General features: G+C 39.3%; 1 protein-coding gene across 1 annotated transcript; it reads right to left on the bottom strand.

Moving 5' to 3' along the window:
- Positions 1 to 8,164: 8,164 nt before the first annotated feature.
- On the bottom strand, positions 8,165 to 26,574 carry chrna11 (cholinergic receptor, nicotinic, alpha 11; the record flags this gene model as incomplete). Its single annotated transcript, XM_079484989.1, has 10 exons — positions 8,165 to 8,932; positions 11,070 to 11,179; positions 11,917 to 12,003; positions 14,298 to 14,492; positions 18,037 to 18,204; positions 22,770 to 22,849; positions 23,532 to 23,641; positions 23,814 to 23,858; positions 24,618 to 24,757; positions 26,523 to 26,574. The coding sequence occupies 10 exons, from the start codon at positions 26,572 to 26,574 to the stop codon at positions 8,165 to 8,167; spliced, it is 1,755 nt and encodes a 584-aa protein (XP_079341115.1).
- Positions 26,575 to 27,907: the final 1,333 nt, after the last annotated feature.

Raw genomic sequence — 27,907 nt, forward strand, 5'->3', positions numbered from 1 at the left:
GAATATACAGCATGTTTGTGTGGCATCAAAGCATTGAAGAACAACAACCAAGTTTATGGCTGTTGTGTTATAAATATGACAACAATGAAAACTTTGTATGAAAGTAGGCAGGTTAAAGCTTATTTTCCTCCCTGTGATGGTATTTATTGATTTACACCTGTGAAAAGCGCATGTCGACCAATCAAAAACAGCGACGTCGGTTCCCTGCCAATGGTGTAATTTTTGGGGGGGACTGCCTGTTTTTATGACTAATGTAAAGGTCATTGCACACTGCCTCCGATATATTAATCTGTCATATTATGAAGAGAGAGTGAGGACAGCAAGGTACTGTCAATGGAGAGAAGCAAGCCATTATAGGAGAGATAAGGAGAGAGGCTTTTTTTGGTCACCAAATTCAGTTTACACATTAATGCTCTGCTGTTGAATTTAAACTGGTTTTGGTTATACTACAGTATGTAGCACTGACATTAATGACTATTTATAGAGCCTAATGATATTCGGGTTTTGCACTTTGCAGATGATCCCTTAAGTCTTGTCGGCCTGCTGAGATCAATACATGGCTCGGTTTGTGGAAAATTAAGTTGTAGCTCATTGTTTACGTTACATAGAATGAGGTGACATTCGTTTTATAAGAACGTTTAGCTCACGAGTTATTGGTCTGGGAATCTGTGTCTATAGACCAATGTTTATGTACGGAGGTAGTCTCAAACTCTGCCAGCGGGATATTTAACTTGAAGCGTTTGTCTGAACTCGCAGAATGTAGAGAGAAAGCATTGTTTCTTGAGATATCGCCAAAGCTTCAAAAAACTGTTTTCACTTCCCTCTCATATTTTTGACGGGGCTCCGCATTACCTTTACTTTTTATTGGTGACAAAAATGATCATCTCAACAATGTCCCGCCGGTTGACTTTGAACAACCTTAAGCAGATAAAGACAACTAGCAAACCATGAAGTGAAACAGGTGAGATAAACTAACAGAGACATCAACATGCATTAATATTGTAGCCTAAACGTAGCCCTGTTTGCTCATTGGACTAAATCTGTCATTTTGAAGGTGTTACATAATACACCACGGAAATGTCAGGACTGTAAAAGCACAGTTGTAGAAGGGATGAGATGATAGGATAAATGTGCTGAAAGCATAAAACGCCATATACCTGCATTCATTATCGTCGCCTTGGAATTCTAAGGTTGTATCTGCATTCTGCCCAGCAAAGAGGAGATGGGTTTCTGTACCCGATACGGATATTAACCATGGTTTTACTAAAAGTTAACAACAGTGTATTTTATCTCACCACAATAACCATATAGTTTAACGGTGGCTTTTGTAGTAAAATTATGGCAGTATAAATTGTAATCATTCTTATTCTTACCCTTCATCACCCATAGTCACACCACCAACAAGCATGCTTTATTTACCCAAGGCAGGGTTGGTGAACCCCTGGTGGTTCACGAGGGAATTGCAGGGGGTTCTTGGGGTAATTTACACAGTGCACAGAACTTTGTTCTCATTACTTGGAAAAAATGTGGCAAAGACATGTTTGGAAATGACAATAATTCAGTCTGCCGTAAGTACAATACCACAACTGAATGATGAGAATCTTATATTTAATGTTTTTAATTGTAAATCTTCAGTGAATAACCAATACTTTATGGGACATTATATCCAAATAAAGCAGCCACATTTACTTTCAATACTGTAAACCACAGACTGCACATAAACATGCACTTACATGCTTTAGCACGTTTCCCCCTCTGTTTACATACATAATTACGTCTTCATAAAAGCACTGTAAAGTTCGGAGGGAACGAGAAGCTAATTGCACAACCGAAGGATGAAGCCGTACATAAGGTTAGACGGGATCAATACGGTGCTAAACTCCAACGATGCATAGGTCAAACCAAATGAAGTGCTGGTCCACTTTACCTCAAACCTCAGCTGTGCATTAAGAGTTTGTGTCTGTCAAAGCCCCTCCCTTTTGACTCACTTAAAGCATTAAACACTTACCGTGTGTGTTTGTGAGTCTGGTAGTCTCATAGGACCACTTGTACGTCTGTTGGACTAAGGGTGTCCTAGCGCGCTTAAGTGTTAAAGCACGCTCCCGTGAGACTCTTACAGGAAGACAGTTATCAATATCTCTTTTTTTAGATTTGATCAACAAATGTCTAACCCTTACGTGTTTAACTTTAGTGCATCACACCCTTATGTACAGCTCATATTATATGGCTAGATGAGGAGAGGTTAGATATTGCTTTCTTTCCTAAGTGATCGGATTTGCCTGGTGGAGGATAAAACATGAAAGAGAATCTGTGCATTGACGGGGGGACCTGAGCTCCATGTGGGCAACAGAATGTAGATTAATGAGGTTGGCTCTCATTCTGCCATATTCATTTACAGACCTCCATTTTTGCATCTTGTTTTATTTTTCCCTAAACACCTCCGCTCTTTTTCTTCAGTCACACTCTCTCTCGCTCACTCCTCTCCCTTGTCATTATTATCGATCAAGTCCATCTTACCCTGTTAATTAAAAGCCATTGATTGTGGGCCGCATGCCAGCAATATCATGGAGGCCGTCACAGGAGGACATCGGCGGACATGTTTGTGTATTATTGTCTTGAGGACACGGAGAGCCTGTGGACGCTAAACAATTTTGAGTACTTTTCATTACGATTTCAGGAGCTTAGCGCTGTTCATATATCTTCATAATGTGGTGGTTTTTATGGATGCAGCAGATGGTGTATGATAATCAGGATTCCACCCTGATCCATTCTGAACCCATAGAGGGTGTTTTTAATCTGGGTTTAGTCATGAAGGGGTCATTTGGGAATCCTGCTAATAATTTCACACCTTATAGCACGATCTTGATGACTCATTGTCACTTATGAGTTGCATATACTCATGTATCATTTGACAATTTGTGTCTCACACAGCCACCAATTCTATCCGTCTTCTATTAACAGAACTTGTCCGTGCTTAAACACACAGTTTTACCTTCCATATAGTATCCTCCTCCAACTCCATGCCCACAATCATCATACACTCACCTAAAGGATTATTAGGAAAACCTGTTCAATTTCTCATTAATGCAATTATCTAATCAACCAATCACAGGGCAGTTGCTTCAATGCATTTAGGGGTGTGGTCCTGGTCAAGAACATCTCCTGAACTCCAAACTGAATGTCAGAATGGGAAAGAAAGGTGATTTAAGCAATTTTGACCGTGGCGTAGTTGTTGGTGCCAGACGGGCCAGATTTCACAATCTGCTCAATTACTGGGATTTTCACACACAACCATTTCTAGGGTTTACATCCAGTATGCGGCAGTCCTGTGGGCGCAAATGCCTTGTTGATGCTAGAGGTCTGAGGAGAATGGGCCGACTGATTCAAGCTGATAGAAGAGCAACTTTGACTGAAATATCCACTCCTTACAACCGAGGTATGCAGCAAAGCATTTCTGAAGCCACAACACGCACAATGAGGCGGATGGGCTACAACAGCAGAAGACCCCACCGGGTACCACTCATCTTCACTACAAATAGGAAAAGAGGCTACAATTTGCACATGCTCACCAAAATTGGACCGTTGAAGACTGGATAAATGTTGCCTGGTCTGATGAGTCTCGATTTCTGTTGAGACATTCAGATGGTAGAATCAGAATTTGGCGTATACAGAATGAGAACATGGATCCATCATGCCTTGTTACCACTGTTGAGGCTGGTGGTGGTGGTGTAATGGTGTGGGGGATGTTTTCATGGCACACTTTAGGCCCCTTAGTGCCTATTGGGCATCATTTAAATGCCACGGCCTACCTGAGCATTGTTTCTGACCATGTCCATCCCTTTATGACCACCATGTACCCATCCTCTGATGGCTACTTCCAGCACGATAATGCACCATGTCACAAAGCTCCAATCATTTCAAATTAGTTTCTTGACAATGAGTTCACTGTACTAAAATGGCCCCCACGGTCACCAGATCTCAACCCAATAGAGAATCTTTGGGATCTGGTGGAACGGGAGCTTCGTGCCCTGGATGTGCATCCCACAAATCTCCATCAACTCCAAAAGATGCTATCCTATCAATATGGGCCAACATTTCCAAAGAATGCTTTCAACACCTTGTTGAATCAATGCCACGTAGAATTAAAGCAGTTCTGAAGGCGAAAGGGGGTCAAACACAGTATTAGTATGGTGTTCCTAATAATCCTTTAGGTGGGTGTATATCGTAAAACATGTGCCCCATCATCTTTTCATGTGCCATATGTACACGCTCTCTTTTCCCCCAATATCCTCTTTTTCTCTATCCGAGCGAGCACGGTAAATCTGGACAAGTCAATGTGCCAGCACAGCACATTCACAGAGAGGGGCAAGTGAATTTCTCTGGCAGACGAGCCACGGCTGCCGCAGTAATAGCAGACACATGCAATCTTTATTCATTGATGCACCGACTGGGTGCCGTGAAGCATGTTGAGATAAGAAAATTGAGCTACATTGGACTACTTAAATATACATATAGCAATATTTTTTGACCCAGCGTCCTGGAAAATTAAAAAAAGTGCATTGTTCAGTTTTATCGAAGTGCTTGTCTTGAGCAGCCGTTGAGTTGTCTTGAAAAGCTATTGAAATAGTCTTCCACAACAAATTCGCCAAATTTAATGATTCTTAATGAATAAATTAAAGTCTTGTCCTACATTTGGCTTCAATTGCAAATATGTCACATTGTCAGTCTGGAAGTCAAATGAGCTTCCTCTCATGTTGACTTGAACACCAGGCATTATTTTATGACCTCACTTCTCGTTCGTTCAAATAGAATCTTATGTATTTAAACGCTCATACATACAAATTAAATTCATGGTAACTGCAATGTAGTTTGTTGTAATGTTTTGGTGGTTGAGGCAGTTTTAGGCTGATGTATACAGCATGTGAGACAGAAGCGCATTTCCTCGTAAATCAGGCACTGCCCCCTACTCCCACATTAACTCCTCACCCTCCCTCGTCTTTCTTCGCTCCATCCCTCCTTCAGGAACGAGTGATCAATTAAAACCCCGTCCAGCCGGGACGGCACGTCAGCATTTTCTCCCTCTTTCTTTAGAGTTCTCGATTTCCTCTTCGTCTGCCTCAGCTTTTCGCTCTGCTCTGGCCTCGGCTCCCGCGCTGTCACACATTTCCCACTCTAATTTTCCGCTCTGTCATTTTCCTCATTTAAGAAACAGCCGGTCGTAAAATGACGAAGCCCAGACTGCATATTAGAAAAGAATACTTTATTTAAACAATTTGTTTCTGAGAGCAAGAGAGAAAGAAACAGACTGAGAGAGAATTTAGCTTGGTCCCCCATTAAAATGAGATGTCTGGCATTTCTTAAGTGAACGACGGGCAGCAGCAATCTTTGGCAGTGCCACCAAAGTACTTTTTGTGGGATGAATTCCAACAATTAATAAATACTGCAAAACCACTAATTGCTACATTTACTTGAGCAATAAAGTAGTACTTCGTAAGGTCAAAAACTGTTAGAAAGAATATGACATCTTTAACATAAGTGTCCTATCTGGTTAATCCTCAATATTTTCCTGAAATAAGAAACCCCAAAAGCAGAGTTACAATAAAGTGTACAATCCATTCAGTGGACATTAAATCTTATAATAACATACTTCAGTATAATTGGTTATTATTCTGAAGAAATGACCTTTACTGAACACCACACATTCAAATCAAGAAATCCTCAATTTGATGTAAATTATGTATCATTGGCAACACCGAACAAACCTTTTCCATAACACTTCCCCTCATCTGTTGAGTTCATCTTTATTTTAGTGTACTACTGCACTTGAAGGGTTCCCAAAATAAAATATTCAAGAAAAATAAAAAGCGAAGAAGTGTCTCTTCTTCAGTAATACATCTACCTCTGACAGTTTCAAAGCAAGAACATAAAAAGCATGCACGCTTTTGTGGTCCAAACTTAACTTCCGGTACACATCCACAAAGAATAGAGTCCCTTTAGATTATTTCTGAAAGCAAGAAAAGAAATAAGTAAATTAGCTAGCCAGTATTGTTTTGGGTTACCGGCAGAAGAACCGTTACTTGGCTGATAGTTCACACAAAAATGTAAATTCTGTCACCATTTACTCACCCTTTTGTCATTTCAAACCTTTCTTCTGCAGAACACAAAAGAAGATAAATTCGGAAGAAAGTTGGCAATGGACACCTTTCACTTCTATAGTATGAACACAAAACCAATGCAAGTGAATGGGGTCCAGTCAACAATCTTATTAATATCTTCTTTTGGGTTCTGCCGATGAAAGAAATTCATACACGTTTGAAATGACAAAAGAGTGAGTAAATGATGATAGAATTTGAAGAGTTTGGTTCCAAAAAGAAATAACCCAGTTTTTAAAAAGTGTTTATTGTGTTAGTTAGCTGTATTTAGCTATTATGGCACAACAGAAGAACCGACTGCAATTTGATTGATATTAATTGGAATGAGTAGTAAAAAAAACAGATTTTTGAAAAGTTTTAAATACGGAGTTGGAACCAAACACTTAATTTGTATTTTTGGGTGAATCCCTTTAAATGTGACAAACACGACCCATTCAACAAATTGTTTGTTAAATACAATTGTTTTACAATACAATATTAATATAAATCCTGTAAATGTATATTATTAGTCACTAGCCAGACCGATAAACAAACGCAGACGGGAAGTTAACTTAGGGCCATGCGCGTGCATCCGATGAAATCGTCTATACCAAGTATCAAAATATATTTGTGGCTGTGATGTTAACTAAAGTTTCTTTTAAAAAAAGGAACAAAATCTTTGTTTACTCCATCTGTTTACGTAAAATATTTGTCAATGAAAAATACATTTCTGGGGTCTTGAACAAGGAAAGATCTAATCAGATCAGTAAGATAAACTCAAAGGAATACAGATGAGAGTCTGCTTTATGTTTATTTGAGAACAAGAGAGACAGAGAGAAACGCCATCGTTTCCAATGACAGTAGAGAATCTGTACACATTTGCTGTGGTTCTTCCACTGTTCCTATTTATACATTCTGTAGATCATCTCTCCTTTTTCAGAACATCTCACCCCCTTGTGTCAGGGAAGATATAAGATTCTATCCATGTCTCTACTGTCTTTGTTCCATTTCTCCATTACATCCCAGGGGATCATTGCTGTTTGTTCTTACACTCTTACTACTTCCTCTCTGGAACATGTTTTTGTCTTTTTCTCTGTTGTGTGACTGATGCAGTCATTGTTTTGCTTTTTGGGGGGATAAGATGCGCTATTTCTCTCCAACGGTGAAGCTATTCTTCCTCCTGCCAGTAAATGTTGCTGAGTCTCACCTACTCCCAACTGCCTGATCCGGACGACTCTATTCATCCCTCTCTAATTCCCCTATCAGTCATTAATTTCCTTATCCAGTTGTCTAAACAAAATTTCAGTATATCCTTCTTCCGTTGATGAGCTCTCCATCATTCTATATCTCTGCCTATGTCGGGTCTATCGCATCCTCAATTCCTCTCCACCATTATCAAAACCACTTTAGCCATGCTGCAGTTACAGATGCTATTCCACAAAGTTCTCTGTCCCTGACAAAAATCTATGCCAGCCCTTATCCTTCAGTCTGCTTTTGATATCTCTCCCTGTCTCTAACTTATTTAACCTCACCAACCCGAACTCTACCAAAATATATTCTGACATCATGTGCACTGCTCTAGTTGAAAATGTTAAACTTGACAAAACCTCACAAATTCTGATGCCTGCTCATTCCTGTAGAGCTTCGTGTCAGGTTATGTTGCTGTCAACACAGTTGAAAGGTCATTGTCATTATCAATCTACATGTTTTCTTTGTCATTCTTTCTATAGTTTGAGTTTAGAAGATCTTACCACATAGTGAACTGTTCCTCTCTTCATTTGCAAACACTTTTGTGGTGTTTAGCTTTTGACACACATCATTGTTTAGAATGTTTAGATTGTTTTGGCCAGATGTCCAAGGTAGAAGGACACCAAACAATCAAAACTTTTCTTTTCCAGCCATCAGGATCTCCTGCATTATTCCCATCATAGTTTGGGGAAAAGTTGAGTCACTGTTTCAGGGTGACGAATATTTCCCAATTACGATCAATCAGTTTCAACGTTCTTTTCAAACAGCAAGTATTCACCACTTAATCAGATAAAATCCTTAGAAACAGCCTCCACAAAGTTTGGCGCTGCCATGAGAATGGAGATGGTGCAGATGATGTTAAAAACGCTGAACGCCACCAGACAAAGTCGATCGATTACCGCTGCTGCAAACTTCCATTGATCTGCCACGCTTTCATTCTCGTCTTGTCCGCGGAACCTGTCGGCAACATAGCGCACCTCTTCTAAAATTGCCTGAAGCTGTGGGTCTCCACCTCCGCTGGTCCCCGAACAAGAACAACCACCTCCACCACCAGACACAGTGCTTGGACATCCTGTGGCCTCCATATTGGTCATCGGTGGAGGCGGAGGGCTGCAAAACTGAGAGGGGAGGTGAGGAGGCGGACTGGAGCCGACCGCCGGGGGCGACACTACCACAGGACGTGAGCCACCGGACACGCTGTTCCTTTGTAAGGACTCGGACAGCAGGGGCGGCGGCGATGCCTCATCCAGACTGGAGAAGCCGATGTACAGCAGGTTGCCGTTGTTGTTAGCACTGTTGGTCTGGGTGTGGAGATGGGTGTGTCCTGCCTGCAGGAGGCTCTGGGGATGAAGCGGATGCAGCGTGGAAGATGCATGGTGGTGGTGTAAGTCCGCAGAGGCAGAACCAGGAGCGTTCGGAAGGCTCCCGCTCTGTGATCCAGAGGAGCAGCGGCGTAAGTGGGGGGCGCAGGGAGGACGCTCGGGGTCTTCACATTCACCAGGACGCTTCATACGCAGAAACCAGGCAACCCATTGGAGCAAGACTAGCTGAACCTATGAAAATAGAGAAACAAAACTGTATTGGTGAAGTTTTACCTTGTGGAGAATATGCTCATTTTTATTTAACTTAGGCCAAGTGTAAAAGGTTTGAACCTATGAGTGATTTTCAAGAGTAAAAACATTCTGAGAAAGTCCAAATCCTTTAAATACTTTTTATACAGCAGTGCAGCTCTTGAGCACTTCTGAATCACATATTGCATATCCATTACACGTACTGTCAAAACAAACGGCTAGTTTGGCCTAATTCTATGATAGCAAAAGAACAGCAAGCAAAAATTCAGGCATTGCTTTTTCAGACGCTACAATAGCTTGCAGTGCTCTGCTGTAGGATAGGAGTTGTAATACAGCAAGATGTGACTGCAAGGACTATGACACAGAGAGATATAAAGAAGATACATGGTGGAATTATGAGGTTGCACTGGTGAATTCTGGCCAAGGAAAGAAATAAAGCGTGGCACATGTAGGACTAATGTGGTTGGCACTGCTATAGTCCACGGAAAAACTGCAGTTTGAGCAACTAGGTTGTTGTTTATCATCTTAATGCATATTTGGTGTATTAAATTGAAGTCTATGAAAATATCAAGTTCATGTGGAACAAAATGCAAAAACGTACACATTAACAAGATTTGTACATAAGCGATACTACCTGTAGCTGTTAAAATATTTGTCTGCTTGTAATCAGACTGTCATTTTCATAGTGCTATTAAGCAAGTTTTTATAAAATAACTGTCTGTAAAATTGTAATCTGTTTCTAAATTGATAGGTAACTGAATTGATGACAACCACATCACATTTAAATCACTTCAAGAAATGGATGCTCATCAAAAATACTTGTCATTTCATCCAAATAGCTCAAGTCAAGTCAACTTTCTTTATATAGCGCTTTTTACAATTTTCATTGTTACAAAGTAGCTGTTCAAAGAAAACATATTAGCAAAACATATAAGGTTATGCAAGTCAAAACACAGGTCAAATATCAGACAGACTACAAATTCCTATATGCAGTGTTAATTAAATAATTAATTAAATTCTAGCAGCCCTCCCGGCCAGGCAAACAGTGCAAAACAGTATGCAAACGGTGGCGAGGAACCCAAAACTCCATTGGAGGAGAAAAAACCTCAGAGGGAAACCAGGCCTAACCAGGGGATTCCAGGTCCCCTCTGGCAAAAGCTGCAACCTCTGCACAAGCTCGACAAGGCAAAATAAGATTTTTTTTATTTAAGATTATCATTAATAATTAGCTCACACCATGATGGTACTAATAATAGCCATTTAAATCGGTTTATCATTTTTCTGAGACTATGAGACATTTAGTTGGTTAGCAGGATAACCACCTTGTCACAAGTGTCATGTCACAGCGTGCTGAAAACTTGAAACAGACATAACAAAGACATTCTGCACATACAAATAGGCTGAATTGTCTCTCTCATATTTTCCTCTATACCTTCCGCAGAACTCAAACCCCATGAGTGTTATACGGGCATCCCTGAACAGTATCCACCTTACTTTTTCTTTGACGTGTGTTTGAACTGGATCTCTTTTGGTCCTTTTTCCTACCCAAGAAAACCATCATTTTTGTCACGCAAGACTTTCCAGGTTCTTCAAAGGAGGACGATTTCCGCTTTGAGTTTCTTTGAATCCCTGCTAGTGTTGGGTGTAAACGCTGCTAATGACTTTTACTTGTATGGTTTGAGATTTGATCCAAGCCATCTGACTCTTTTTACCCAGTCATGGCTATTACAGTGACTCAAAACAACTAACATCTGGTCTTGTGATGTAAAATTGATGTTAGAGTTCCGGAGTGAATAAACCTGCCAGCTTCGCTTTGTAGTCACATTTGGCTTTGTCAGTTAACAGGGTTCGAGCAGCAAGACCGGGGCACATCAGCTGAGCTGCTAATTGGCTTGCAGAACGCTCAAATAAGGTCATTCATCAACATCGACAGACTGCAGATCTATATCCATCTGCATCCCATTTACTCATTTAGTCCCCCTCTGTAAGCTTTATCTCTATTATCATTTCAAACAGTAAATTACCGCTTTCAGGACACAATGGTGAATGTTGAGAAATGTGCGGAAGGGATTAGTGGTTTTAGGCACACCTGGGACAGTGTATGTGTGCTGGTACGTACCCATCTGGGCATCTTTCCTCCATTGGGGTCGTGATGGTGATACTGCAGCACAACCACCGTTGCAATAACTGACATGCCAACAATGATCATTGTACTGGCGAAGTACTGCCCTGAGAGAAAGAGAGACAGAGAGAACGGTGTGCATAAATCTATCATTTATTAGTTGAACAGCTCCTTTTATCACCCAAGCATAGCAGGGCAAAATGTGACAAAAAAGGGCATTGATTGTAAAAGAGTGACGCAGGGAAGGATGAGCAAACCATAAAAACGCAATCATAAAGAAGCAAGAGGGTCCCATTGAAACAGACAAAAGAGACAGAGCGCTCTGGATGAACACTCTTCCAGCAAATGCATTTCTGCAGATTGCATCTCTGCGGCTTCTGAGGGCCTATAAACCAAAGGGTGGAAAAAGAATGTGGGGCGGGTTGTTCTCATGAGGGGATCATCTCTGTCTCCAGTTGGATACATTTTTATTTTTCTTCTGCTTCACCTAGCCAGCCTTGCCTGTCATTTCCAGTTTACAGGCTTTTACGATTCACATGGCAAATTACTATGAGAAGCCAAGCTTATGTTGCCAAGACCAGCACTTTTGGCCACGATACAAAAAGGTGGCCGATTTATTCAGGAGTGGCGTAGTTTGCGAAACGCAGCATACTTAAATCACGGAATCTTACAAATCGTTTCAAGATGTTAAAATGCTCAGATGCAGACTTATATATTCCGAGGGCTCGGTGCCTTGTGCATCGCTTTTCAAATGAACCGCGTGGGAGGACGCAGGCTTGGAATACAGAAATATTGCAGACAACACACAGAGAAGCAAACAAATGCACCCACATGCATGCTTTACCTATCAGCGGGATGGAGTCGGAGGTTGCTGGCATGATCTCTGCCACCAATAGCATGAAGACTGTTAATGAGAGTAGCACAGTAATACCTGTAAATAGGTTTAAAACAAAAAAAATGGATTGTATGAAATAGACACGTAATTGTGTATAATGAATTATACACATGATATAAGAAATTAGTGATCGACCGATATACAACCCTAAGGATCATGTTTAGCCATTCTGATATCCATATAGGCATTGTCTATTTACACAAACATAAGTTTGCATAGATTTTAAATAAACTTCATCTAATTTTTGCACGTCACATTTACTATCATTACATTTCATGACATCATTTATGCTGTAGTATGTTGGCCATCAGCCAGCCTCTACAGGTATTGAAAAACCCATATCGGTCCACCACTAAAATAAATGCATATTTAATACAATGTTTAATATAGCATCTCTTGTTATGCATGAAATTGGCACAATCTCTATATAACTGCCATGAGATGCCCAAACATGGCTTCTTATTGGATGTAACTCATCTTGACAGAATTTGATTGGATCCGATTGGACAGCGGAGCCGGGCTTGATGAAGTGATACATAAAGTGAATTACATCAGGCCATTCCTCTTCCTCAATTGCTCTTTAGTTTAGCTCAAGTCATCTCCCTCCATCTCCTTCTGCTATCCATTTGCCTGCAACACACACACACACACCCCCCCCCCCCCCCCCACCACACATACAATCCATCCATCTCTATCTGCTGTTTAAATCTGCTTCGGCTCTCTAACTCAACCTACATATCTGTTTTGCCCAGATTTATAAGCGACGGCTTGGCATAATGGACACTCTATAAAATTATTGTGACAAATACAGCACCAAATGTGCTTGACTGAATTCATCATCTGAATTCATTTACTGTATATTATCCATAGGATTGCATGCAGTGCATTCGATGTATATAGCGGCAAAAGGTTCCATGCTTGAGCTTCTGGTACTGGTTTAACAGACAATTTGAGATCGTTTTTGAGTTTTTTGCCTAAAATGTTCATTGTAATGCAGACAGCTTTTTATTTTTAGAACCTGTTTATGCTTCTAAGAACATTACAAGCAGTAGTAAACATCCCTTTGAAGCTCCAATAAAAATTGTATGCAGGGAGATTAATGTAATGCTCAAATGGAACACCGGTAATGCAAAATGCACTCCACACCGGGTTCTCTACCTCTTTCCAAAATAACGGCCAGTTTGAAGGGATTGTTCAAGCAAAAATGAAAAATCGTTCAGCGTTTAATCACACTCTTGTTATTTCAAACCTGTATGACTTTCTTTCTTCTGCAAAACACAAAAGATGATATTTTGAAGAATGTTGGTAGCAGCTGTACCCAATGACTGGCATTGCATTTGTGTCCACTCATTTGAACTGAATTGATACCGCATATCGTCGGTTACCAACATTCTTCAAAATATCATATTTTATGTTCTGCAGAAGAAAGAAAGTCATACAGGTTTTAAACGACGAGAGGGTGAGATATGTTTATCTCTTTAAGGTCGAATCGAATCGATTTTAAGCCACTTTAGCGTACGTTAGTAAATGTTTACCAGGGTTACTGTATTTAACTAACATAAGCATTTTTTAAACATCAGCCTTTTTTGTGCTATCATCATCACAGTTACAAATATCCAGTCGAGGCGTTTGGAATGTGACATTGACCTTTGTGTACTTTTAGTGTAATTGTCTCCGCCTCGATCAAGTTGTAAATTTAATTGGCACGGACAAAGACTGCTGACACCTCAAAGATGCTTGAGGATACATTTTGAACCTTCACACCAAACATTTTCGAACAAACAAGCAAAGCATTCTTCCTTCTCACCCATGTTCACCCCCATTTAAAAAATTGCAGCTCTGGTTCCTGGAAAGTGCAATGCATTCTGTCTTTCTCTTACACACATTGACTCCTCGCTGCTTTAATTACATCAATAGATGAATTGCCCATATGAGTGTACAGCGAAGCATTTCCCTTCAGCGGTGAGCAAACTGTCTCTTTGGCCGCTCTAAGCCTTTCTGTATTCCCTTTATTTAATCACTCTTCGTGTAACACATAAAGCATTCCTTTGATTTCTGTTTGACTATTTTAACTTGCTTTTTGAACTGTCAGTAATCTGAATGTTAAACATCTTTCAGATGATTAATTTAACTTAAATAAAAGAGTTCAGTTGATGACACAGTTCGATCGCTTTGAAACAAGCACCCACGTGTTTCCTGTGTGTTTCTGCTCTTTGTTAAAATGTATAGACCTTGGAAAGACAGTAACGTTCTTTTTCAATACTAAGACTGCAGTAATAGTCCTGGAGGCCCTTTCACGTTCCCTCTTCCCCATCTTTCATTCATAATACCTAGTGAGATCTTCTCTCCGGAGTCGGCAGGTAGCAGGAAGATAAGCAGGGTCATGGATGAGAGCAGGACGCAGGGAATGAGCAGGTTTAAGGCGTAGTAGAGCGTCCGTCTGCGAATGGTCACCACGAACGTCACGTCTGGATAAGGCTCCTTACAGCAGTCGTAGTACAGCTCGTTCCTCGCGCCCGGCACACCTGAGTGGAGACAGAACGAGAGGAGAATAATTATGGGCAATGTATAATGATGGGTGCACTTGTTGATGCCGGGCATTAGTGTAGCGTTCAAAGAGATGCTGTCGTCCTTATGAGCGGCCAATGCTGCGCTTCCACCTTTGATCTTCGACAAATAAACATTCTAATCCGCCGAAGTCAGCTGGGGGCGAGTTCATCCCTGCGTCTGAACATCATGCTTCTGTCTGAGCATCATTAGAGAGATAACCCCTAAAGCTTCTCCTCAAGAACATCTTTGAAAAACAGATGCTGGAGTAAGAAAAAATGTAGACATTATTTCCCCGCTCGAAAACAGCCTTGAACAGCCTCAGTCAGGCGTGTGAGCCATTTCATAGTTTCCCTGCAAACCAATGACCTTGGCATTGCCAGCAACATGTTCTACAACTTGAGCCTTAAGAACTATTAAAAGGAAGAGTTCACAAAAAAATGAAGATTCTTACATATTTTACTTAATCTTATGTGCAGTATGTCAAACCTGTATGGTTTAAAGAACATTAAAGAAGATATTTTGAAGAATGTTGGTAACCAAACAACATCGATTAGTATTGACTTCCATTGTATAGACAAAAAACATTTTCAAAATATCTTCTTTTGTGTTCTACAAGAGAAAGGGTCCTACATGTTTAGAACGACACGAGGGGGAATAAATCATGACACAACTTTTGGGTGAATTATCCCTTTAATAAACTTGATCTTCTAGCTCCATCAAAAGTCATATTGAATCACATTAAGCTTTTTATTGAATATTTTATTTGTTTTACCTTTGTAGTCCAGCTTTATCAACCGCCTACGACAACAAATGACCAGAAACTATACGTAAATGCAGCTAGAATCAGAAGCTTGATTTTCCAGCAGGGTTGTAAATGTTGAGGCAAATGCTAATGTGTGCATTAATATAAATACAGCAAGCGATCAGGTTCCTCACCTGCTGAATGTTTAATACGGTCACTGGTGTAATGCCACAGCAAGAGAAAACAGTGCAATGACTTATGCAACGGGAAGCAATAATAAGATGAGTGTGAGAGACAGAAATGTGCAGCGCAAGATGGTTTTCCAGTCCACTTATCCACTCAATTTCATTTAAGGACTAACAGGCTCATTGGGTGGAATATGGATAAATATGACTGATAAAGCGTTATAAAGCTGGATATTCTCCTTTATCAGTCTCATTTTAGTATGTAGCAAAAGGGGATTGAGCCGGACCAAGACCCACAGCATGTCATTCCTATTACAGTATATGCCAGGGGGGCCACAATACTTAAACTGAAATTAAAAGAATAGAATTTGAAAACATTAACGCTATATTTATATATATAATTTCATGTAATCATTTAGCAGACACTTTTATTCACGGTGACTTACAAAATGAGGCAAACAATTATATTGAACTATATAATATTACATTATTTGCGACCTAGTCTGAATCAAGGTTAAAGTCCCAAAATAAAATTTTGAGATAAGACTCAAAGTTTGATTTCAGCCAATTCACTCTGATTTCAAATAATAAAAATATCAAGGTTTAAAAAAAAATCCTTACATAATTTAGGATGATTTTATGAAGACAACATCATACATCACATAATCATAAGTTGATGCGGGACATGTGTTGCCAAAAGAATTGCAAAGTTGCCATAATACACATCTTAAAAAAATTACATTATATCAAGTGTTTCCCCTACCATTACCTTAGGGGGGCGTGCATTGCAACCCAACGGCATTTCTCGCCCCCCTTATAGGTCAAGCTACTTTTATTTTCTATATAGCGCCAGATCACAAGAGAAGTCATCAAAGATTACCTTTCAAATAGAACATGTCTATAACTTTTTTTTTTTTTTTTTAAATCTAATAGCATTAGGATAGGCGGCATGTCATTTCTCACTTTCTCTCAACAGGCATTGTTCTGGCTTTTGTGGAAACTAGTAACTTTGTTTGAGCACCTATTGTATTATTGCTCCTGTATGATATATCGCTTTATTGCTCCCTGAACTCTCTGTATGTCGCTTTGGATAAAAGCGCCCAGGCTGGTGAAGATGGCAACTTTCACTCTCTTGCTCCGAGTCTAAGTACAGAAAAGACGCACACACGCCCCTGACAAGCAGCAACACTTCAGTCACCACCGGATGACAGGTTTCACCCAGTTCTGGCTTCATTCTATCTAGTTATAATGAAGCATTCAAAACATCAGACTATTTCTGTAGTTTAAATTGGACATTTATGTTTATTATATTTTGCCACTACATCTTCTAATATCTTATTGCTCAGGTGAGCGCTGCTTCTCCCGCCAGAGACGCGTCGCATATAAATGATTAATGATATTAATAATAACAAAAGCATAAATAATCAGAATGTTAAGAGCATTTCATAATGAATCATGTTTTCATCTAAAAGATTATTTAGAATCAGTTCTAGTATGAATGGCATAGAAAGGCTACTTGTTCAACCATTCATTTCAGTTGCTACATTTTGTTGTCAGCAGTTTTTAAAATATTAAAATAGACCACCAGGACTTTGATTTAGCATCTGAGCCTTCAACACATTACCAGGCCTATCTATGTTTCATACATACTGTGGTTATCAGAATATAAAATAAATGGCCTGATAAAACATAAGATGTTTACCTTTTACATATTCGAGTGAGCTCATTTGATGAAATATCATTGATTTAGAAAAGTATTGTCAGGACCTCCGCCGCAAAGAAAATATATAGACCGCACATCCCCCCCAAACCCCTAAACCTAGAGGAAACACTCGTTGCCACAATATATCACTACACTTCAAAAAAATTATGCATGTGGCATATTAGATATCACAAAAATATATTAATATATTAACCTAATAAAATATTTTAAAATGTAATCTGGCAGATTGTTTCAGTGGGACATATCATTTTTTATAAAATATAAGAATCCGACAGTTAATTTCTATAAAATGAACATTTATTATTTAAGTTTATTTAAGGACAAAAATACGTATTTATGCAACAAAATATTTTTTCAATATACACTTAATATTTCGGGTGAATTCTAATAGGAACATTTGAGTTACTCGCACTTACTTAAATTTTTACTTACACAATTTAAACAGTACATTTCATCGATTTCACAGCTTTCAAATGTGCTTCACCTAAAATCACCGTAAAAAAAATTTGAGAGTAGTAATGCTTCACGATAACTACTATATTTACGTTGCCAACATCACCGGCATACTCACGAATTCACAGAGACCAGAAAGAATTTGCATATAAATTCATTTCTGTCAGCCCACAGCCCGACGTAAAAATTCCACTTGCAATCTATGGCCAGACCACCCAGGCTAGCAAATAAGATATGCTGTAAACATTTTATGCCATCATACTTCTGCTAAACGGACCTCTCACTGAGTCTGAGTAACCAATCACTGTTATTCCTACACCAACGCACATTTGACATTCGTACAGCGTTCTGCCCGCGGACAGAATGTTTGTTTGATCGTGATTCACCAACAGGAGATGTTGCCTGTACTAACTCACCCACGAGGTCCCACTCTCCGTTGGGCATGTAGCCAGAGAGATCTGCCTCATTCATCTGGAGGTCCAGCAGCCATCCATCAAACGTCCATGAGCCGAATTTAAGCTCGCACTTCTGGATGTCAAACGGAAACCAGCGTACATCCACGTTACATGTGCTCATGAAGATACCTGGGATGGGAGAGGAGAAAACAAATATGAGGAAAAGAATGCGTTTATATATAAGCCATACACAAATCTAGCTGTAATGCCGAATCAGCTGGAGTGAGAGTCGGCTGACAAATGTACTTCCTTGAAATGCCACATTGCAGCAGTTCATTCCAAATTGAATCCAATTGACCTTTTAACTGGCGCAAAACCAGACAGTTACTGCAAGAGATACACACTGAGAAATCCCTGAGCCTTCACATAAAGACCTGTGAACTCTACAACCAGACTAACACAATTATTATGTTGTCACACACAGACACCACCAAACTTAGTCAGATCTGTGACTAAATGGACTCCAGATTAAAGGTTAATGTCATTTCTGTTCCACTGCCGTCTCTGTACAAAAAACATTAGAATTCAGAACATCCCCCCGTCTACCATTGGTCAACAAACAAATGATCCCGCCTTGACACCATTTGTGACCCTGGACCACAAAACCAGTCATATGTAGCACAGGAATATTTGTGGCAATGGCCAACAACATTGTGTGGGTGAACATTTTCAGTTTTTCTTTTCTGCCCAAAATCACTAGGATATTAGGTAAAAATCATGTTCCGTGATGATATTTTGTACATTCCCTTCAAAACTTCATTTTTGTGAGTGGATCCAGCCAAATAGTGAACAAAACTCCTGCAAACTTCAGTGGCTGCTACCTATTATTTGGAAATAGCAGTTTTGGTATCTATGTAAAGCGTAGAATTTCTGCTTTAGGGTTCATCTACACTCCACAGGGTCATTTCAGTGGTAAACCAATAGAGAGCATTAAAACAAACCTGTTTCTTCTGAGCAACAGCCTGTTACAGCCATTTTCTCAATATTTAGAATAATTTGCACTCTCCGAATCCAGAGTTTCAAATACTTGTATCTGGGCCGAATATTGTCTTATCCTTACAAACCACATATCAATTATTTGACACATAAGACTGGGTTTGTGGTCTAGGGTCACATTTGTTGATCCCGTTTTTGGGTTAATGAACCTAAGAATGGTTATATATACAAGACAATACGTTTATGCACATTAAACTGAGAGAAAGTAGACAAGTCGTCCTTAAAAAGCACACAACGGGCAGATTAAGTTGCTATTCTTTTAAACTTGCTTTGCAAATAAGCTATTTATGTGACTGAAAATAAAAACGTGACATAAATGAAACATGAAAATAAATTAGATATGAAATAAACTAAAAGGGTGCTGCTTTCGCTTGCAGTCATCTTTTAAACAGCATAAGTAAAAGCACGGCTTCAAAAGATTCCTAATCTTACGTTTAAATATTAATTGGAGGAATCACACTTGAGATGAAACGGAAAAGAAGCTGCTCGCGCTTCTCTCCATACTGATTCAACGATCCAGAAAATTTCCAGAAAATCACATCAAGAAGGGAATAACCTGAACCTCACAAAAAGCATTTGAACCAATTGACCACGGACGTGCAATGTGAAGTGCTTGAACAGAATAAATGAAGAGCATGTAACCTGTTTCTTGTAGCTCCTACATTTTTCAGTATTTAAAATATACAGTTTGTGACTAATATAAAAAACAGCTTCAGTAAGCATGACTAATAACAGCTTTAAAAGACACTAAAAGCCTCTGTGTGCCTCAAGGGACCTAACCAGAACATCACTTAATATGCTAAACACATTTATTAAAGATACAGATATGTCTTTGATGTACTCAACTTACTGACTTAACTGAAATAATTTATAAACTGCTTTAGCAGGAAATTACATTTAAGCTTGTTTATAAAACTAGGTGACTAATGCTGTGTTCGGATTACAAGCGATTTCGTCGCTGCGAGTCGCCAGGGGTTAGCGCTTAGGTCGCTAGTTCCCACTAGTGCTTGCCTGAGTGGCGACATCCACTGGTCACGTGAGATCTTCCATCTTCCTATTGGCTGTCGCTCCTGAAAGTCGCTCTTCATTTGCATGAAGTTTAAGTTTTCTCAACTTTGTCGCATCGCTAGACAACATCTGCTACTGCTCGTATCGCATCTAATGCATAATGCAAATGCTCTAATGCATTTCCAACAAGAATCATTTTCTTTCAGAAAATAAACTGAATCGAAGACACCGACAGCGTAACTCAAAGACGGTCTTATAGTAAAACTAATGCATCTCATAGCTCATCTCAAAATGAGTCAATATTGCATTTTCAAAGCAAACCTGCCATTTAAAATAGTTAACAGTGTAGGTATAGCTCAAGAGCACAATCTAAATCAATAGAAAGCTTTAGCACAGCTCAGTCTAAGTGTCTCAAATCTCTCCTGGATTTTTGCTGCCTTTCTTTTCCACGTCGACGGCTTCTGCTCTGGGGAAGCAGGTGACTAATCCTTAAAGCAAATCAATAACGACTGCTCGTGAGCTAGCAAAACCACCGCACACTCCCGCTAAATAGATTCTTCAGTGGAAAGGCATCAGGCAAGCGGTAAAGCCAGCGAAAAAAATGAATGAGACGATGCAGAGAGGAGCGGCAGCAGTTCATGCGTGCTAAAACCTGTTATGGGCCCTTAGACCATCTTTTCATTTGTATTTTTGCGCTGATAGTGAATGTATTGGGGCTCATGTATTGTATAATCATAGAATTATATAGTTATAATTAGTTATAGTGGATGCTACCCCAAACACCTTAGTGTGTACATATGGTATATATTATCATTTCTATATTCTGTCAGAAATCACTTGGGTGGTAAAAACATACACTCCCTTTTGCTCATTTGGCAGAAGCTTTGGTCACACTTCAGCATAAGGGGTAATTCTCAGTATTAACATACCATTGACTACGACTTTTCCCCAATAACTTTTAAATTTGATGCTTGAATAGTTAATAATTCTTGAATTTGAATAGTTAATAAGGTAGTTGTTAGGTTTAGATATTGGGTAGGATAAGGGATGTAGACAATGGTCACTAATAAACATTTTGTGTCTTTTATCAGAATGTGTTCCCTGGGATCAAACCCACGAGCTTTGAGTTGCAAGCACAATGCTCTACTAGTGAGCTACAGGAACAACATTTTGTACCTAAAGTGAAAATGTGCATGTTGGTACCAAATGTATACCATTATGCCTAAAGGAGACATATTAAGACCTTTTTAAAGGGTACCATCCCAGTGCAGGAGTCAGGGCCAGACAACCCCATATACCAACACATTTTGATACCCATTTTATTCTTTCCTAAATCATATTTATTACTGTACTTGGCCGTCCCATAAAAACAAAAAAGCAGCCTAGAGGTAGTGCAGTAGTCCAAATGTCTATCATTTATACAGAGTATAATACCAAACATCAGAAATGCAAAACAGTAACTTTTCATCATCAACTTGTTCCTCTCTGCTGACCTCCACATGAAGGCATTCAAGGTTTTTCTCTTTAGTACACTTTGAAAAATGAGGATGCTACTAAAGGATCTTTACGGCGATGAAAGAACTATTCAGTTCAGGTTCGTTTTTACGTGTGAAATTAGTGAAATGTTCATCTTTCACCCGATGCATCCATCTGACTGACACCGATGCACAGTCAGTCAGAAAATTGCACTAAATAAAAACCAAAATTTTCACTTTCTGTGTGTCCTTGGCATCTGCCCAGATCGTTGGATAATTAAAAACTGTTTAAATCCACAAACCCACTGATGAATAAATATTTTCTCGAGATGAGATTTCTCTCTCTCTCTCCCTTATCCACCCTACCTCATTTTCTTGCCTTCTCTGCCTGACTTGACTTCAAAAAGGCATTTGATTTCTGTTTGGGGCTGAGGGACTACATGACTTTAATGTTAGAAGAGAAATACGCAGCGATAAAATGTAATGAAATCAGTGTGAGTGAGTTCCAAAATATGAGCCATGCGGGCAAGATTTGCTCATGCTAGTGAAAGTGTTTGTTTGTGTCTGCAGTGACTGTGAGGGCTATTTAAAGACCCTTATACTGAGAGAGCACCAATCTGTGTGTGCGAAAAGGGAATTTATATCAAGATGCTTTCCTTTATAGACTCCAAGACTGTGATCTGGAGAAACCATGCCATTGCCCCGAGGACTGTAGAAGAGGCATACATTAACATATGCAAGAGATACATATTCAACAATGGGAGATGTTGACTCATTAAAATTCATTTCTTCCATACTTCCAAAAATACTCAGATATGCATTTGCATATTTGTTTTGTACTAATGCACGTCAGAGGACATAAATGTCTCTATGTATAAATTGATGGCTCATGATCCGTCATTTACAGTGAAATACACCACAGGAATCTGATTTCCACAGTCCGAGAACTCCTTAATACTTGAACGGCTTCAAAGAAATTGGGTCTCATCTGAACGACTGCATTTCTCAATACAATGTTCATGCCTTTCCTCTTTAACTTTTGCTCTTCCAATAAACCACAGCGGACCTTTGCTACTTCCTTCCTTTGTTACATTCAGTGCTTTTGCTTTGTTTACCACTTGTGGCTCTCTACGCCTACCATCGCTCTTAGCATTTAATGCATCACAACTTATATGAGTGCATCATAAACATTAAGTACATTGGTTTAACACTGACCTGGGGGCAGGTAGTTGCAGTAGCCGCTGGAGTTCACCACCACATTAGATTTAAAGGTGGAGTCAAACTTATCGTCTGCACTGCAAATGAACAGAGAGTGAATATATTACACATTTATGTTCAGCTTTTGGTCTTACACGCTACACATAAGCAAAGTTGACACTTGGCCGACGCACCGACAATTGAAACTCAAATCCGGAATGAAACTGAGGTCTTTGAACATCTCTGTGCATCTGAAGCGAACGTTAAATATGTGATGAGCTTCCCTTGAGTCTTAAGGATATTACTCAGCGTGAATGAATCATGTCCCTTTCAAAAGTAAGCTTAAGGCGATGATTAAATTGAATGTATAACTATGCAGCAAGCTCCACAAATACAAAAAAGAGTCTATGAGGAAGGATGTTAATAGGCTGTTTGGACACTGGCTATTCGACTGAACAATCTGCTTGCGCCCAAGGACCACATTTTCAGTTCATTGATCTGCAGTTGCTCCTCTGTTTAGCCCCGCAGGTTGAATTATAGTTCTGATACCGCAATCCTCAATCACACGCGCACAAGCGAATGTCTGCTGATTGCAATTCCCCAGAATTCTTTACTGCTTCACTCAAGCACACACGTCGCCGTCTGCTAACTTGTAGATTTAAATGTTGATCACCAGTATTCATTTAGCAAACCCTTTTATTTAAAGTGACTGACAAATAGAAAATGCTATGTTTCAAAAATATTTCACCAGTGTGGCAATGCATGAAGCATACAGCCCACCTGTTGTAGAGCAGAATGTCGGGGGTCCATATTTGATCTGTGGTGAAACGAAGGTTTTTGACACCTGGATACTCGGACTGGTTCCACTGTAGATAGTGATCGTACCAGCGCTGAGAAACATGGTGAGAACACACTTGATTTATAAATAGCAGATTCAATTAAAATGTTTTTCATTATTTCCATATATATATATATATATATATATATATATACTAGAATTGTCCATTTTTACTTTTAAAATAATATCTTGAAAACTATGAAAGGTTATTAAAGATTGCTTACCATGTTAACCCAGATATTGGAGGTCAATACTTGATTTTTTTCATCCTATAATAGCAAGAGAGGATAGAGGAGATCTGAAATCATTTTATGAGTTAGTTATTGCCCACGACACATGTGAAATAATGAGGGTTATGACTAATGATATGGTGTGTCCACCCGGAGAAATCGGATTGACCGGAGGTTGCTTCTTCGTAATTCAAATAACTTAACAGGCGTGTCTGTTATGTATCAGACATTTCTTTTAAAGCTCTTTCAGACAAATGAAATTAAACACACATGATACAATTCTAGTTACACAATATACACAATTCTGGAACATGAATAGCACATACCAGAACACTTGGTATTCAACGCTTTTGCCGAGATTTGAGTTTACACCGAGATCGCCATTGCCAACGTTAGATCACAGAATCTGAGCCCAGTGTTTTTTCAGACAAGATCTGAAGGACTTGATTTCAGCAAAAATTTTGATTTGACTGTCGCAGATTTGAAACCTGAAGATAACCCTATATATGTAATAACTTTTTCTACCGTATTTGATTTATTCTGTTCATGCACGGGGACGGCTCACTCATATATGTTTTGGATATAATGAAGCCCAGGTTGGGCTGTGGAAGAAGGGACCCCCCTGTTCCCATGATAATAAATAACGGTGGCATGAGCGTGAAAAGGTGTGCACATGTCTCTGATAAGTCTATATTTTGGCATCAAAACACACATAGGGGGAGAACCCACAACACCGTCTCTGAAAAGACATTGTTATTAAACAGATCAGATTTCTCCAAATGAAACTGAGGGACTTACCACATCCATGATCTGCACCAAGCTCAACGAGATAACAACAGTGAGAGGCAGAGAATCATTGGCGACAGGCCTCTCCATAGGGTTATAATCCTTCAGGAGATTCTTTAAAAGGGTCCTCTGGTACGGGCCTTGCAATGACACTGAGAGAAAACGGGGATACACCAAACCAGAATAAAAGCTTTACTAAAGCGACACATACACAGAGACAGATAAGAGAGAGAAACAATGCCACAGCTGACAGACAGATTCACATGTGGCCTTAACTCATATTTAATTCTCTTTTAAGCTTGGTGTTAAAGTATTACAAGTTGTGCTAAGGACCAAAGTGTACAACTTTTAGATAATTTCTACCCTAAACCTTTATACATTTGAAAGCAGTGTGAAGCGTGCATCTGTGTGTGTGGCACGAACAAGCTGTGACTAAATGGAACAACATTAATTCTTCCCGCGCTGAGCTGACAGTTAAAAATGAGGCTGGATCTGCTCTTGAATTTATTATTTCCTCTGTTAGCCTCAAGACGTACAACATGTGTAAAATGTTGTTTCTTATTCTGTTTACCAGGCAGAAGCCATTTGTGAGGCTGACAATGGTTTCACAGCATACAGGTGAGACTGGACAACAAATTCCCTCTGGCATTTCTGAATATGAGCACAATTGGATTGACGGTAAAGAATGTTTGTTTGTATCATTTTAAAGCTTGCACAAACACCTTCAGACCTCCAGACCAGGGTTAAAACGTCCTTATATATAAATATAAACAGTAAATAAATAATATCCCTCAACGTAACCTAGATTATGAGTAAACTGTGGGTCAAATCAGACCTTAAACTTTACCACGTTTCATTCTATTGAATTGAATTGAACAGAATGAATGCATTCAGATCTCCTAAACCAGCCTAAACCGGTTTGCAGGTCTTAGCAGGTCTCCCATCCTGACCCCAGATAACTGGGCAACGCTAACTGAAGACCAGCCAAAACCAACAAACCTGGTTGACGTAAGAATATGGTTATTGGCTGTACAATAAGTGGATCTATATTTCATGTCCATCACTGCTCGTTTCATTTTGCAGAGTTTTGTGGGGGTCAGCAAGGTTGCGCTTTCAAAGACGCAGTCACCATTTTGAAATTAACTACAGAAATGATCAATTTTAAGGTTAATTACATTTATTAGTTCGAATGTGACCTCGGTGTTCGCAGAAACCCATTGACCTTGATTTACACACTTTCCCTGTCTGCCTACAGTCTAAAAATTGCTTGATCGTTTCAACCAATGTACGTGTGAAAATTGGCCATATTTTACTTGAAACTACCAAGCATTATTTAGCAACCAAGCATATTTTACAACTGATCATTTAAAAATGATCAAAAAGGAAACCTGAATTTTTTTGGTTGATTTTAATAATTATAGTTCTAAAACTAAACTCAGACTGCACCGAATGTGATTTGACTTAATGTGATTATTATGTGAATATTAAAATACTCAATATTCCCGAAAGATACTAATCTTGAAAATAGAAAGACAAACAATTTTCCAGGAGATTTTGGGATGTCACAATTGAAAGCATGTTGACGAGATTTAGCAGAGAGAGAGAGAGAGAGAGAGAGAGAGAGAGAGAGATGGGGTGCAATTTATGATTGCAGCTTCTAATTCTTCGTGGCAAAGCAATTTAATCTTATTCTAATTCTTGTTACTTCTGATTTTCCTTTCCTACCTTCCTGACTGCAAACTGTAGTAACACCAAGCTTATGAAACATCTGGAGGCACGAGGTTCCCACAGGCAAAAAGATTTACAGACTAGACAAATATCTCTCAAATGTTCAATTACATGGAATCTCTGTTTCATAAACACACATTCGTATCTACATACTCGCACATACAGATAAACACATGGTGAGAAACCTACCCTGGATCAGAGATGAGATCCAACACAGAGTGAAAACCAAAGAGTGCCACATTCCAGGAGATACGAAGAGAAGCCGGGTCGAAAAAACAGAAATGTCCTCAGAAAGTGGAGAAGGAAATATCCCTGTGGAGAGCAGGAGAGGACAGCAAACCAAGAGCTGTCTTGATGCAAGCAGTGGACGGAATAACTGTGGATGTGAGAGATAGAAAGAGAGAGAGAGAGAGAGAGAGAGGGAGAGGGAGAGAGAGAGAGAGAGAGAGAGAGAGAGAGAGAGAGAGAGAGAGAGAGAGAGAGACTCTCAGCAAGTAAGAGCAGAGAAAACAGGACCTGATTGATCTGAGACCTACAAGTCCGTTCTCTCTCTCTCTCTTCCCCCTGCCCCCCAAATGTCTGAGATTCTCAGAGCAGTACGGAGAATAAATGGACAGGCGTATTGAAAAGACAAAGGGGGCGGATCAAGGGACAAAAGGGTCTTCCTGAATGCCTTAAATAACCTCATTTGTATTAATCTTGTTTTCGTTCTCTGTTAATCTTGGTTTTGTGTTATGCTAGTGTTGTCAAAATGACACTACGATGTTTGATGTGAAATTCAGGGGCGCATGTTTAAAAGAGATTGAAAGGTGCAACATCTTTAGCGAGGCAGTGAAGAAACATCTGTGTGGGCAGCATCCATATGAGCATTTACTATGCATTTTCATTATATGCTGGGGTTGAAATCTAGAAAAAATTGCTCACCTGTAGAACAAAAAAGAGAACATTAGTACATTCCAAGTTTGTTTTTCTATAGGCCTACAATGAAACTAAATGTGGGCCAGAGGCAATTTTGGTTTTATTTGAGGTTGAACTACACCTTTAAATAAATGCATAATGTCCACCTCAGCTTGTATCATTTTTATTAAGGTAAAACAGGGATCTTCTTAACACGCCAATTACAACATTTGAAAATCATAAATGTCCTTAGGAAACCTTTGTATGTTTCGCCATTAAAGAACCCTGTAAAAAAGATGTGCTCAGAAAGAAATGACAACATGTGAAGAGTTTGGTTCCAAAATGAGTTAACTCTGTTTTTATTATTTTATCATGATTTTATTGAGTTAGTTCGCTGTGTTTTTGAGTTATTATGGATTAAATCAAAACAAACCAGCTGCAGTTTGAGTAATATTCATTGGACTGCACAATAAAAAACATGATTTTTGAACCAAACCCTTCATATGTTTTTGCATTAACATTACATAACGTTGTTTTTATGTTTTAGCAACTCATTGCTAGCCAAAATTTATAAAGAAATAACATGTATTTATGTGAAATTGTACAATTTAAGGCAGCAAAAAAATACAGTCTATATACAATACAATCTATTCATGCTCATTGATATAAACTTGTTT

Source organism: Barbatula barbatula, assembly GCF_947034865.1.
Source record: "Barbatula barbatula genome assembly, chromosome: 21".
Classification (NCBI taxonomy): Eukaryota; Metazoa; Chordata; class Actinopteri; order Cypriniformes; family Nemacheilidae; genus Barbatula; species Barbatula barbatula.